Source organism: Orycteropus afer, unplaced genomic scaffold (genome assembly GCF_000298275.1).
Source record: "Orycteropus afer afer isolate SDZICR_OR568_19922 unplaced genomic scaffold, OryAfe1.0 scaffold00005, whole genome shotgun sequence".
Lineage (NCBI taxonomy): Eukaryota > Metazoa > Chordata > Mammalia > Tubulidentata > Orycteropodidae > Orycteropus > Orycteropus afer.
The window spans coordinates 18,960,468-18,973,270 of NW_006921592.1; the positions used below are offsets into that span (position 1 = coordinate 18,960,468).

At 40.5% G+C, this 12,803-nt stretch overlaps 1 protein-coding gene across 1 annotated transcript in view; it reads right to left on the reverse strand.

The window, feature by feature from the left end:
- Positions 1-1,376: 1,376 nt before the first annotated feature.
- The window catches only part of FRMD3 (FERM domain containing 3), a 393,413-nt gene continuing 381,986 nt past the window's right edge, over positions 1,377-12,803 (reverse strand). Inside the window, exon 14 of the mRNA XM_007938846.2 lies at positions 1,377-1,975. Within this exon, the coding sequence (XP_007937037.1) occupies positions 1,377-1,975 (599 nt within the window). The remainder of the gene's footprint in view (positions 1,976-12,803) is intronic.

Here is a 12,803-nt window from a genome sequence, read left to right on the forward strand (position 1 = left end):
AACAGGTAAAGGAAAAGAGAATATCACGATTCCCACAAAGGAAGATGATCAGCATTGATCAAACAGCCATTCTCTTTCCTGTCTCTCTCTCTCTTTCATACACACACACACACACAGACACACAAAGACACACACAGTCATATATGCATATTTCTTGAAAGTTTTTCCCACAGAATCACAATGAATGGCATGAGGAACCAAAAATTTACCTTAAAGATTCTCCATTTTTATTCAGATCCACGGAAACATGTTCATGTCCACTCTGACAATGGGTGCATGGTTCCTTACATTGTGGAATAGCTTGCATCACCATCACTTTCATAAACTAGATCATCTGCCTACCCCCACTTGCCTGCTAGCACCACTAAATTCTTTTTTGCTACTTTTCCATTTGTTCCATTCCTATTTACTTCCACTCTTGGGTTAATGAACAATCATACGCAACTAACTGGCGTATCTTTTACCTTTGTTCCTTGAAAGTTTCACTTTCCTTTTAAAACTTTCTGCTTCCTCAGCCAAAATATATGGACAGACTGCAAATGAAAGTAACAAGTCATTTGTCCAAATCCTTGAAAAATGGACCACCCTGCATCCACTCATGCTCTTTTCTACATCCTCCAGATCCATCATCTCTTTTAGGAGCTTACTTACTGCAATGTCTTTTAGCCATCAACTATCTCATATGCAGGTATAACAAATTATGGGGGTTTCAGCCACAAATATTTTAAAAAACAAATAAAAAATTCTCAACATGCCCTTGTGTATTTATCTTACAATCTGTACATTTGAATAACTCCAGGAGGCTTCTTTTTTTGTTTTTTTGTGGTTTTTTTGCTAAAAATTTACCAAAATATTTTGAACACATAAAAATATTTTTAAAAAAACAAAAACAAAACCCAGCATAAATTTAGTTGTATAGGCATTGGGTAGAGGACATTGTTTTTACTAAGGATTATATTCAAAAACTTTCTCTTGGGTTTTTACTAAAATTCTGATTCTGAACCTTATAGCTTGTAATGGTGCCAACTATATATATATATTTTTTAATGAAAAGTCTAATTCAGGCCAATGTATTATGTATTATGATTTAATAAACAATATGATGATGTACTATAATAAAAATAAACATATTTTTGTTTATTAAAGGCCATTTTGTTATTTAAAGGCCATCTTCTTGATCTGTAACTAAAATAACTATATTTGATTAAAATTTACTTAAGTGCAGTGAATTATGGAAAGCTAACTTAAGGGTTGGAATAATCTGTTATAAATAAGGAACACCTGTTGATGGCCCATGACCATTTTGAGACCAGGTGTTTTTGGGGAAGAAAATCACTAGTATTGAATATAGCCCTTAGACATAAGAGATACTAACTTTATGAGCAACCCATCATGTAGAGAATGAGGTTCACCTTCCCAGCCACCCACTCCTTGAGAGGACAGTAGTATTCATAGTGAAACTGCTCAAACTCTGGTGTCTGGCGGATTTCACATAAGAAGGAGAGATCAATACCTGACTCCAAAAGGAGGAGGAGCAGGGGGAATACAAAGAGCAGCAGTCCCAGGCCCACCACAAGGAGCCTGGAAAAACTCTTGACCAGAGGGTTCACCCGGATATGGCTGGTCAGAATGTCATAGCTCCACGACAATGCTCGCCGAGCCTCCTTCAGCTCCTCTTCCTCTGCAATCAGAAAGGCGTTTTCATCCGCTTCCAGTTCCTCGAACGAATCTGTGTCTTCTCTTTCTAACTCCAGCCTAGATGGACAGTCAAAGAGCATGTCAATCTCATCATCATCGACTGGCGTGGGAAGCAGGCTGGCACTTGGGTTGTATGCGAATTCAGAGATGGTTAAGGGCTCTTCTTTTATTTTATCTTCCTCTTTGCTTGGGGGATCTTCATACTTCAGGGCTTCCTTCACTGGTGAACTGGAGTTCAAAGGGGCAGAAATGTCATCCTCTTTAGGTAAGGGAACACCTGCAAAGAAACATTTTTCAATTTTAAATTTCAGGGTCTTTTTTTTTTTTCTCTCTCACAAAAATTCATAGGTGGAAACAAACAAACAATAAATAAATGGAATTCAAGGGATTTGATAAATTGTTCTGTAGTATTCTGATTTTTAACAAAGTCATTTTTTTAACAGATCTTGTACAATAAACCCTAAGGTCAACATGCTAAGCCCAAAATAACCAGTCCTTAAATGGTTGGCCATATTCACAAAATTTAAGTGTGCACATATTTAGTGTTGGTCATGTTTGTAAGAATAAGACTACAATAACTCATTATTATGTTTTAAATGTGAGTTGTGGCTTTTAGAAGTCAACACTATCATCCAATAAAGTACTATAGTAAAATTATACAATCTACTATCCAGTGGAAGTCATTTTATTATTTTGATGTATAGCTTTCTAGTTTTCATTCTAGACAATTTTGTGGTTACTAGTTTTACGTACAACTCTGGTGGCGTAGTGCCTATGGCATTTGACTGCTAACCAGAAGGTTGGCGGTTCAAACCCACCAGCCACTCCACGGAAAGAAGCCTAAGCAATCCACTTCCATAAAGATTTACCATGTTGGAAACCCAAAGGGGAGCGCTATGAATTGGAATTGACTCGATGGCAGAGTTTTTTTTTTTTAGTTTTACATAATTGCAATCATATGTACAAAATTAGGTCTTGCTCCTTGTTAGGGATTGAATTGTGTCCCCAAAAAAGATTTATTGAATCCTAACCCCTGGTACTTAAAAGCATAATCTTGTTCAGACATAAGGTCTTTGAAGATGTTATTAGTTAACACGAGACCATAATGGAGTAAGATGATTCCTAATCCAATCTGAATGGTGTCCTTATAAAAGAGGGGAAGAATTCCTAATCCAATCTGAATGGTGTCCTTATAAAAGAGGGGAAGAGACACAGAGAGATACACAGGAAGGATGGTCATGTTAGGATACATTTACAAATTAAGGAATGTCTGGGGCTACCAGAACCTGGAAGAGACAAGAAAGGAACTCCCTAGAGCCTCAAAGACAGCATAGCCCTGTCAACACCTTGAATTTGGACTGCTAGCCTCCAGGACTGTGAGACAATACATGTCTGTTGTTTAAAGCCACCCATTTAATAGCAAGTAAGTGGAATAATAAACAATAATAATAATAATAAAAGAAACAGAGTCCAATAATTTCTTGCCTACCCAATAGGGTGCATCCACCCCACTTTAGAATCACTGGTGTAGAGCAGAAGCTCCAGTGTCTTTTTCATTTTCATTCACAATACCCTGGAAAATTATAGTCTTTGTATGGCACAGTGGGGACAAGAGAGGAGCTATCTAAGTTCCATTTGCTTACTGCCCCCCACCAGCCACCACATTGAAGAAATAACATCTGAGCACACTTCGAAGCCATTCAAAGCACACTGCCCACAGCACCCAGACTGGGAAGCTCTGGGCTAATGGACTAGGAGAGAGATGACTCACCTCATCTACTTCCCAGGGATCACAGTCAAAGTTTATAAATTTGTGAAGATATTCACAAACCTCAATGGCTGAGAACATTTTTATTTTAGAAGTGAAATGATAGTGATTTAGGAAAAGGAAATAGTGTTCAGATTTGTATGAATTATTCAGCTCGACTAAATTAGATAATGGAACTAAACATGAACTATTATAATTACATTTAAAATACGAATACTAATCTGTAGTTTCTATTTTGAAGTTTTTATTGTGCTAAAATGTATATAACAAAACATTTGTCATTTCAACCATTTTTACATGTACAATCAGTGACATCAATTAATTCACCATGTTGTGCAACCATCACCATTATCCATTAACAAATTTTTCATTATCCTTAATGGAAACTCAATACTCTTTAAGCAATACTGCTCCCTTTTAATATATTAATGTAATTATGTTTCTATACCATTATTGCCCTTATTCAACTTGAAAGAATACTTTATGAAGTGAAGTAGCAAGGATCAAATGGTGTTGATGGAAAGCTCTGGTCATGGCCAAGCAACAGATGATGTACCTGCCTTGAAGACCTAGGCCTCTGCTCACTGCCCATTCCAGCCAGCATCGTTCACACCGATCTCAATGCAATCACATCCCAAAAAGACCCACCATGCCCCGTAACACAGCCCACTCAGCAGACTGCTGCTTCTAGAAGTTGTTCATCTGTTTGCTGATGATAAACTATAGAGCCCATTTCCAGTCACTGCTAATTTGTGGCAGGTAAAAATGGAATAAGCATTGCCCACAATTACATTCAGAAACCAGTCCCTATAAACTCTGAGCAGAATAGAAATACTACAGCTGAGGTTTCCAACAGCTTGTGTATGTACAAAATAGCTAAAGGGACTGGCTAATGGCCCTTGTCTAGTTTGCTTGCGTACATCTCTAAGAATGAAGAAATGTAATATTAGTGCCACCAGAACAAAGGTCTCAACATGAGGGTAATAATAACCCTCTAACTCTCTCAAGTTCAAGTCCACTCAGGTGCTTGGCAAACTACTTCTGAAAAATCAGACACTGAAAACATGGAGCACAGTTCTACCCTGACACACATGGGATGCATGAGTCAGAGCCTACCAGAGGGCAACTGGTGGTAATTATCCCACAAGGTTGTGGAAAAGATCGAAACTGCAGAAAAGAAGAATATGAGAAAGCACTTTAGGAAAAACATGGTGATCTCAGAACATAAAGGCTCACTGTATTTTGCATGTTTCTATGCTGCCTAAGGCACTTGACTGCTAACCAGAAGGCTGGCGGTTCAAACCCACCAGCCACTCCTCAGAAGGAAGATGGGGCAATCTACTTCCATAGTGATACTGCCTTGGAAACCCAAGGAGGGGTTGCTATGAGTCGGGGCCGACTGGACAGCCATAACAACAACAACATGCTGCCTCTTACTAAAGACATTGAAGCCTGGGTTCCTGGAGTAACTTTAAACCGACTTGGTAATATTTTTCCTCTTTGGAATCTACTACTGTGATGGTTGATGTTATGTCAACTTGGCTAGGCCATAATTTTGAGTAGTTTGGCAGACAATAAGTAATCACCTTCCATTTCATGATCTCATATGAGCAGCCAATCAACTGGCATAGGTGTTTAGTTGGGGGTGTGGCCTGCATTCATTACATAACAACAAATGTTCTGGCAAATCTCATTCTCTCTTAATCTTGCATTCATCTTGTCATCCTCTGACCTCTGGTTCACGGGTCACAAGTGCCTTCAGCTTGCTGCCTGACCTGTAGATTTTGGGGTCATCAGCCCCTGCAACCACATGACTCAGGAGAAACTTCAACCTTGCCTCCTGTTCTATGAACATGGGACTTACCAGTCTCCACAATTGCATGAGCTATTTTCTGGAAATAAATCTCTCTATATATTTATATATACACTTCACTGATTTTCATCCTTTACAGAACCCAGCCTATGACAGCCATTAACATTGCTGTCATTTGGTGGAAATAAAACTGGCTCAATTTATAAGTGATACTCCTTCAGTCTTGTTCCTCAGGTCACCTACCTGGCCCTTGCCCCTCACCCTGTGAGCATCAGGTCTTTCTCCATGCTGGGAGGCTTTAGCACATGACATCATTGAGAATCACACTCTAGTTCCCTCCAAGGGGCCCTAAATCACCTTGTGCTAACATCCAACTATGAAATATCCACTAGACACCAGAACAGTATACAAAGTAATACTACCATCTGGTGGGGAAGGGATGTTTTAGAAAATCATGGAAGCTTTTTTATTATTGTCATATATATATAACAAAAATTGTCATTTTAACCATTTTTAAGTGTACAATTCATTACATTAATTACATTCACCATGTTGTGTAACCATCACTACAATCAATCTCCAAAAGTCTCCCATCATCCCAAACAGAAACTCCACACCCCACAAGCAACAATTCCCCACTTGCCCTCACCCCAGTCCCTGGCAACCATCAATAAACTTGTGTCCTTGAGGCATTTTTGTAGTTCACAATGATTGGAGATGCTAGTGTCATTTAGTGGGTGGGGGCCAGGATGCCAGACACCCTGAAACACATAGGGTGGTCACACAGAACAAAAAACTATTTTGCATCCCACATAACCTTCAAATGTCCTATCAGATATCTATGTAGATGGGAAACTGTTTCTAACGATCTGAACCTACCTCTGGTTTTTATTTAAACCTGAGATATTTTGGTTGTGATTTTTAGTTTGAATTTTTCAGGAACGTAACCCTGGGTAAATGTAAGGAAGACATTTGCCAAGTGTGGTTTACCAGTCCAGAATACCATATCAGTGCCATCAGGAATGCATAAGGTCCTAGTTGCCTACATACTAGCACCCTGCCTTTGCTAGGTGATGCCACTGATGCAGTTTACCCCCATCACATTCACATAGGTACAAGCATCTCACTCCTTCATTCTGTCTTCAGGTGAGTCATGCTTGAATAACCTTTTGAAATATTTTAATTTTATTATAAATTGCTTTCTCTTCTTTTCTCCTTGTATTATAGTTAGAACATTATTTTGACTTTTTAAATTATGTATAGGTAGACTGTGTTTCCTACGTGTTTCATCTCAGGATGATAATGAGAACATAAGATCTTTGTTCTTGAAGCAGGGAAGAGGGGACAGTGGACCTGAAAGGGGGAACAACCACTACTCAAGCACACACAAAACTGCCAGGGCACTACTGAGGCCACATGTTCATTGCTTTTTGACTGGATCCTTCCCTTTCTGAGGTGGGCTAACCTCTAATCAGTCTACTTATGTTTTTACTGACCATGGAGGTATGTTGTGCTCTTGAATTGTGGGGAGGGAAGAAAAGAGTGAGAAGAAAATGAGAGAGGAGACCAGAACAGTGGTTTCCTATGCCGAAGTGTAGATCACTACACTTCTTACATATATGGTGCAGTGGAAAGAGCAGTGGCCTGGATTTTAGGAAATATGGATTTGGATTCCAGCTGACCTTAGACATGTGCCTTCAGTTTTATGAATCTTGGACTATTTTACCTGCAAAATGGACTGGATCCCTTTCAGTTCTATTGCTCAATCTTAGATGATGCCTATTGTTTTGGTTCCCTAGTGCTACTCTGACAGGAATCTACCACAAATGGGCTGGCTTGAACAAACAGGAGTGTATTCTCTTACAACTTTCAAGGCTTTAAGTCTGAGTTCAAAGTGCCAGGCTCTAGGGGCTGGGTGGAAGCCCCTCGACCTTGGGCTTCAGCTCTGTCTCTTGCTACCAGCCCACTGAAGCTACAGGCATCTCTTCACTCAGGCAGCTACTAGCTGCTGAAGCTAACAAGCCCAAGGTTGACAAATAAAATGGCACAGCCCTGATGTTACCAAACCACCACATGGCAGGCCATTAATTCAAGTCCACTGGAAGTCCCAAGGTCGGCAGAGCATGGCAAGCTGCTGAACAATGACACAGCTACATGCAGGGTCCAAGTGTTCCATAAGCTAGAGACTATTCCCAAAGCTGTTTCTAATATATGGGAAGCAGACCACATACCACTCAGCTGCTCACAGTAGATTCCACCATGGAGTAGATTACCAGTCTCATCCTGGGGAATACTACATCCAGCTGTCCAGCCACTCAACCAGGCCTAACCAAGCTGAGGCACAAACTTAACCACCACACCTGTCAACAAACTGTTCCACTTAAAAATATTTTCACTGAAAGCACCAATCACCTGCACACAATCAACAGAGCTCATTTCTTCTTTATTCAGAAACATGGTAAGAAAGGATAAGGATATGGATATTACAATTGTCATGAATTTTTATGGGGTGGAATCTTTAAAGCCCATGATTTGATCTGATATCCATAAGAGAAGATTAAGAATACTGAGGCACAGTAAGATCAAGTAACTTGTACAAGGTCATAAAGCCAGGAACAACACAACAGGACTTTGTACCCAAGCTTGTACAACTCCAAAGCCCATGCTCATTCCAAACCAGCATGTTGCCTGACAGAACAGGATCTGAGAGGTCTAGTGAGACCCTCACTTCTTCCCTGTTATCGGTCCAATTTCATTTGTCAAAGGCACAATGTCATCATACGTAGGGTGACCATTCATTCTCATTTGCCCAGGACAGTCCCACTGTATGTCTGTTATTCCAGCAGAATTATTATTATAGGACCCCTTTCCTTCTGAAAAGGTTTGTATAATAACTCTTATGGTCAGCCTAATTATATGTCAGCTCTCCTGTGACTGTATCATAGCTCAAGACAGAAGGCAGAAAAAAAAACACATTTACTCTCGTGGGGATTCACCATCCATGTGAAACAAAATAACTAAAATTTACTATGTTCCACATGAACTCTCAGTCCCTAAAATGTTTTTTGGCCACATTAAGCAGCATGCAGATTTCCAAAATTAATAAGACAGTATGGCATTCACCTGCACATGACTCCTTTATCTTCCCTTTACTGGAAATAAAGTTTAGTCCTTCAAGTAAAACTCATGTCCCATGGGTTTAAAGAAAAGATCCCAAGAATGGCATTTACTTTTCCAAATAAGGGTTTTAATTTTCAGGCATGAATATTGCAAAATATCTTGCACTAGAAAGGTACCTGATGTCTCTGGACATCCTTGGGAAGCTGCCCATTCATTCTATTTAAAACCTATGAAGAGTCATCCCAGTGACCCAGGAAAGTATGCACAAATGGAAACTTAGACACAGACACACAGAAACACATACACAGCAAAGCCTAATGCTCTTTCTATCAAGAGCTAGGGCAATGCCCCCCATGCTGTCTCTCCCAACATCCAGGGCTGGAAGCATGAGTTGGCATTTTATTGATTCCCCCTCCTTATCCCGGGAGGTGTCATTCTTCAGACTCTTCTTGTGAGCATCCTCTACCAGTGTCCTGGCCATCCTCCACTCTCACCGATCATTTTGACACTCAGTTGTGCCATTAACTTGGGTGACTTCAATATCTAGAATTCATGAGGATCCAAGCACTATTGACCCTTACATTTCAGCAACCAGCACCCTCTACCAGCCCACTGAAACTGATCTCACCAAGGTTTCCGATGACCATCATATTACTAAAGCTAATGGGTATTTTTCTGCCCTTCTCTTACTGCCCCCTCGACCTCTGTGACTCTACACTCTCTTGACTTTCCAAGGATTCTATGCTACCTCTCTCTCCCCAGCAGTCTCTTCACCTCTCCTTGACTCTCTACTCTTCTTACTCTGTACCCTCTTCCTTGGAGTCTCAACCATATGCAATGGCTCTAACAAGCTGCTGCAGTATTACTCAGCTCTGTTCTGCAGGTCATTAGAGCCCATTAAGGTACTACCACTTGTTGTTCCTTGAAAAGAGTGTTGTTCTATGGTCAGAGAACCGTGGGAAAATGCACACTCTACAACCCTCTTGAACATTACTATCACAGTTAAGAGTGCAAGCTCTGAAGTCATCTCCCCATGTTCAAATCATAACCTTTTGCTACTTGTCATGTGACCTTTGACAAGTGACTCAATTGCTCTGTTCCAGTTTCCTGATCTGTAAAATGGGAAAATTTTTAGTATATACTTCATGGTGACATTTTGGGGAAAGTAATACATGAGTTAACAGATGTAAAGTGCCCTGGCACATGGCATTCAAAAATAGTATTCTTAGCATATTAAAATGTGTGAGAAGTTCTAAAGAGAAGAAACCAGTTTTGCTTTATTGAATCTAATATTTTCCCAATGTATGTGAATACAGAACTTAGATGAAAACTTAGTTTGGGAAACATGTTATTGAATCTCTAATTCTTTGTCAGTCCCTGATCAACTCAAAACTTTTCAATGAACTCCAGATGCACCATGAATAAACAATAAACTCAGTGTGCAAACTCAAACACATCCTCTCCCACTGAAGCCTTGCCCTCCTCCACCATTTACTACGTGGTAGGCCTAGATTTCTTCTCACTCACTAACCACATCTAACCTATCACCAACTCTTACAAACTCTGCCACAGTGTTCATTTTCAAACCTGTCCCTGACTTTTTATTCCTCCTTTCTTACCACTCTTCAATTGGATGACAGCAATGGTCTAACTGGTTTCCCTGACTTTAGTCTGGCTCCTTCTGAATTGTGGCCAGAATAATCTTACTAAAATGCCAAATAAGTCATATCAACCCCCTTATTAAAATCATCCAGTGATTTCTTGTGCTTTCAGAATAATGACTAAACTCTTTTAAAAAAATAAAGAAATAAACAAAAACTATTGCCATAGAGTAGATTCTGACTCGTAGTGACCCTACAGGATGGGAGCAGAATTGCCCCATAGGGTTTCCAATGCTGAAATCTTTACAGAAGCAGACTGTCACATCTTTCTCCCATGGAGCGTCTCATGGCTTTGAACTCCCCACCTTTTGGTTAGCAGCTGAGTGTGCTTATCCACTGTGCCAATGGGGCTCCTTACATATCTAATTAGAGGTGCCCAAACACATCATGCTATGCCATGCCTTTGTGTCTTTGCAGAGAGTGTTGCCTCTTCTTGGAATGCCCCTCTACACCAGGGGGGCTCTTACTCATTTTTCAAGACCCCATGTGGTGTCATCACCTCTGGGAAGGCTCTCCTGACTTCACTCCCATTCTGATATAGATGTTTCTTATCTGGTAGTTACCATGTGTGGTAGCTAAGGTTATGTATCAGCTTGGCTGGGCCTGGTTTTGAGTGGCTGGGCAACTGGTTGTAGTTATTTCCCATGATGAGACTGGCAATCAACTGCATGGTGGAATCTGCAGTGAGCAGCTGAGTAGCTGCTTTAGGGATGTGGTCTGCTTCCAGTATATAAGGAAAAGCTTTGGGAAGTGTCTGCAGCTTTTGGCGTGCTTGAATCCTGTATGTAGCTGAGTCATCATTTGGCAGCTTGCCATGTTTTCTGCCTATCTTGGGACTGTTAATGGACTTGAATTAGTGGTCTGCCATGTGGTTTAATAACTTTGGGACTGTGCCATTTTACTTGTCGACTTTGGGTTTGTCAATCTCAGTAGCCAGCAGCTGACTGAAAGAAGAGATGACTCCAGCTCCAGTGGGCCAGGAGCAAGATGCAGAGCTGAAGCTCAAGGTCAGGGAGCTTTCACCCAGCTCCTAGAGCTTGGCACTTTGAACTCAGACTTCTAGTCTCCAAAACTGTAAGAGAATAAATCCCTGTTTGTTTAAGCCATACCATTAGTGGCATTTTCTGTTAGAGTGGCACTTGTTGTTGTTGTTGTTGTTATGTGCCATCGAGTCGGCCCCGACTCATAGCGACCCCTCCTTGGGTTTCCGAGGCAGTATCACTACGGAAGTAGGATTGCCCAACCTTCCTTCCGAGGAGTGGCTGGTGGGTTTGAACCGCCAGCCGTCTGGTTAGCAGGCAAGTGTCTTAGCCACTATGCACTAGAAGTAACCAAAACACCATGATTGATGTCTTATTGTCCATGTCTCTCCCAAATTATTACTGTAAGACAATCATTGCAATTCTAGTCTCTTGGTAGCACTTGGTTTGGAAATAAGCATATTAACCCTGCTGAAAGTAAACTGGAGAAGAGAGGGCATGAAGGTAGGGTGTGGAGGGGGATCTTCTGAGAAAGATTTCTTGCTTCAAAGGACTTCCTAGGAGCTCTGGTAGCCTAGTGCCTAAGGCACTTGACTGCTAACCAGAAGCCTGGTGGTTCAAACTCACCAGCCACTCCCCAGAAGGAAGGTTGGGCAATCTACTTCTGTAGTGATACCACCTTGGAAACCCAAGGAGGGGTCGCCATGAGTCAGGTCTGACTCGGTGACACATAACAACAACAACAACAACATGACTGACATAAAAAGGGCAAGAAATTCAAATATGAAGACAGGCGAATTAATGAGCTCAATAAGGTGTTCAAAGTCAAGGTCAATATATAAAGGCAAGTAGTTTGCTATACATTGACAATGATAATATAAAAATATAATAATATAAAATTCCACTCAAAATAGCTAAATGTACATTTTAAAAGAATAGATTCGATGCATTGTACAATAATTACCGAAGACCAGACAAATTGTGTGATGACATCAAGGACATCATACATGATGAAAGCAAAAGGTCATTAAAAAGACAGGAAAGAAAGAAAAGGCAGAATGGATATTAGAAGAGATTCTGAAACTTGCTTTTGGATGGAGAGTAGTTAAAGCAAAAGGAAGAAATGAAGTAAAATAGCTGAACAGAAGATTTCAGAGGGCAGCTCAAGAAGACAAAGTAAAGTATTATAATGAAATGTGCAAAAACCTGGAGTTGGAACATCAAAAAGGAGGAACAGGCATGGCATTTCTCAAGCAGAAAGAACTGAAGGAAAAATTCCAGGCATGAGTTGGAATATTGAAAGATTCTATGTGCAAAATATTGAATGACAAAGAAAGTATCAAAAGAAGATGTAAGGAATACAGAGTCACTGTACCAAAAAGAATTGGTCAACATTCAACCATTTTAGGAGGTAGCAGATGATCAAGTATTGATGGTACTGAAGGAAGAAGTCCAAGCTACACGGAAGGCACTGGCAAAAAACAAGGCTCCAGGAATTGACAGACTACCACTTGAGATGTTTCAACAAACAGATGCTGTGCTGGAATCATTCACTTGCTTGTGCCAAGAAATTTGGAAGACAGCTATCTGGGCAAATGACTGGAAGAGATCCATATTTGTACCCATTTGTGGTATAGTAAATTACTTTGTGTGGCTTTTCTACCCATAAGTCTTTGTAAACTCCAAGGTGGGATTTGCTATGAGCAACTGAGGAGCTCCTGATTGCTGAAGGTGTCCACCTGGAGTATTTCTGTTGGGAGTGG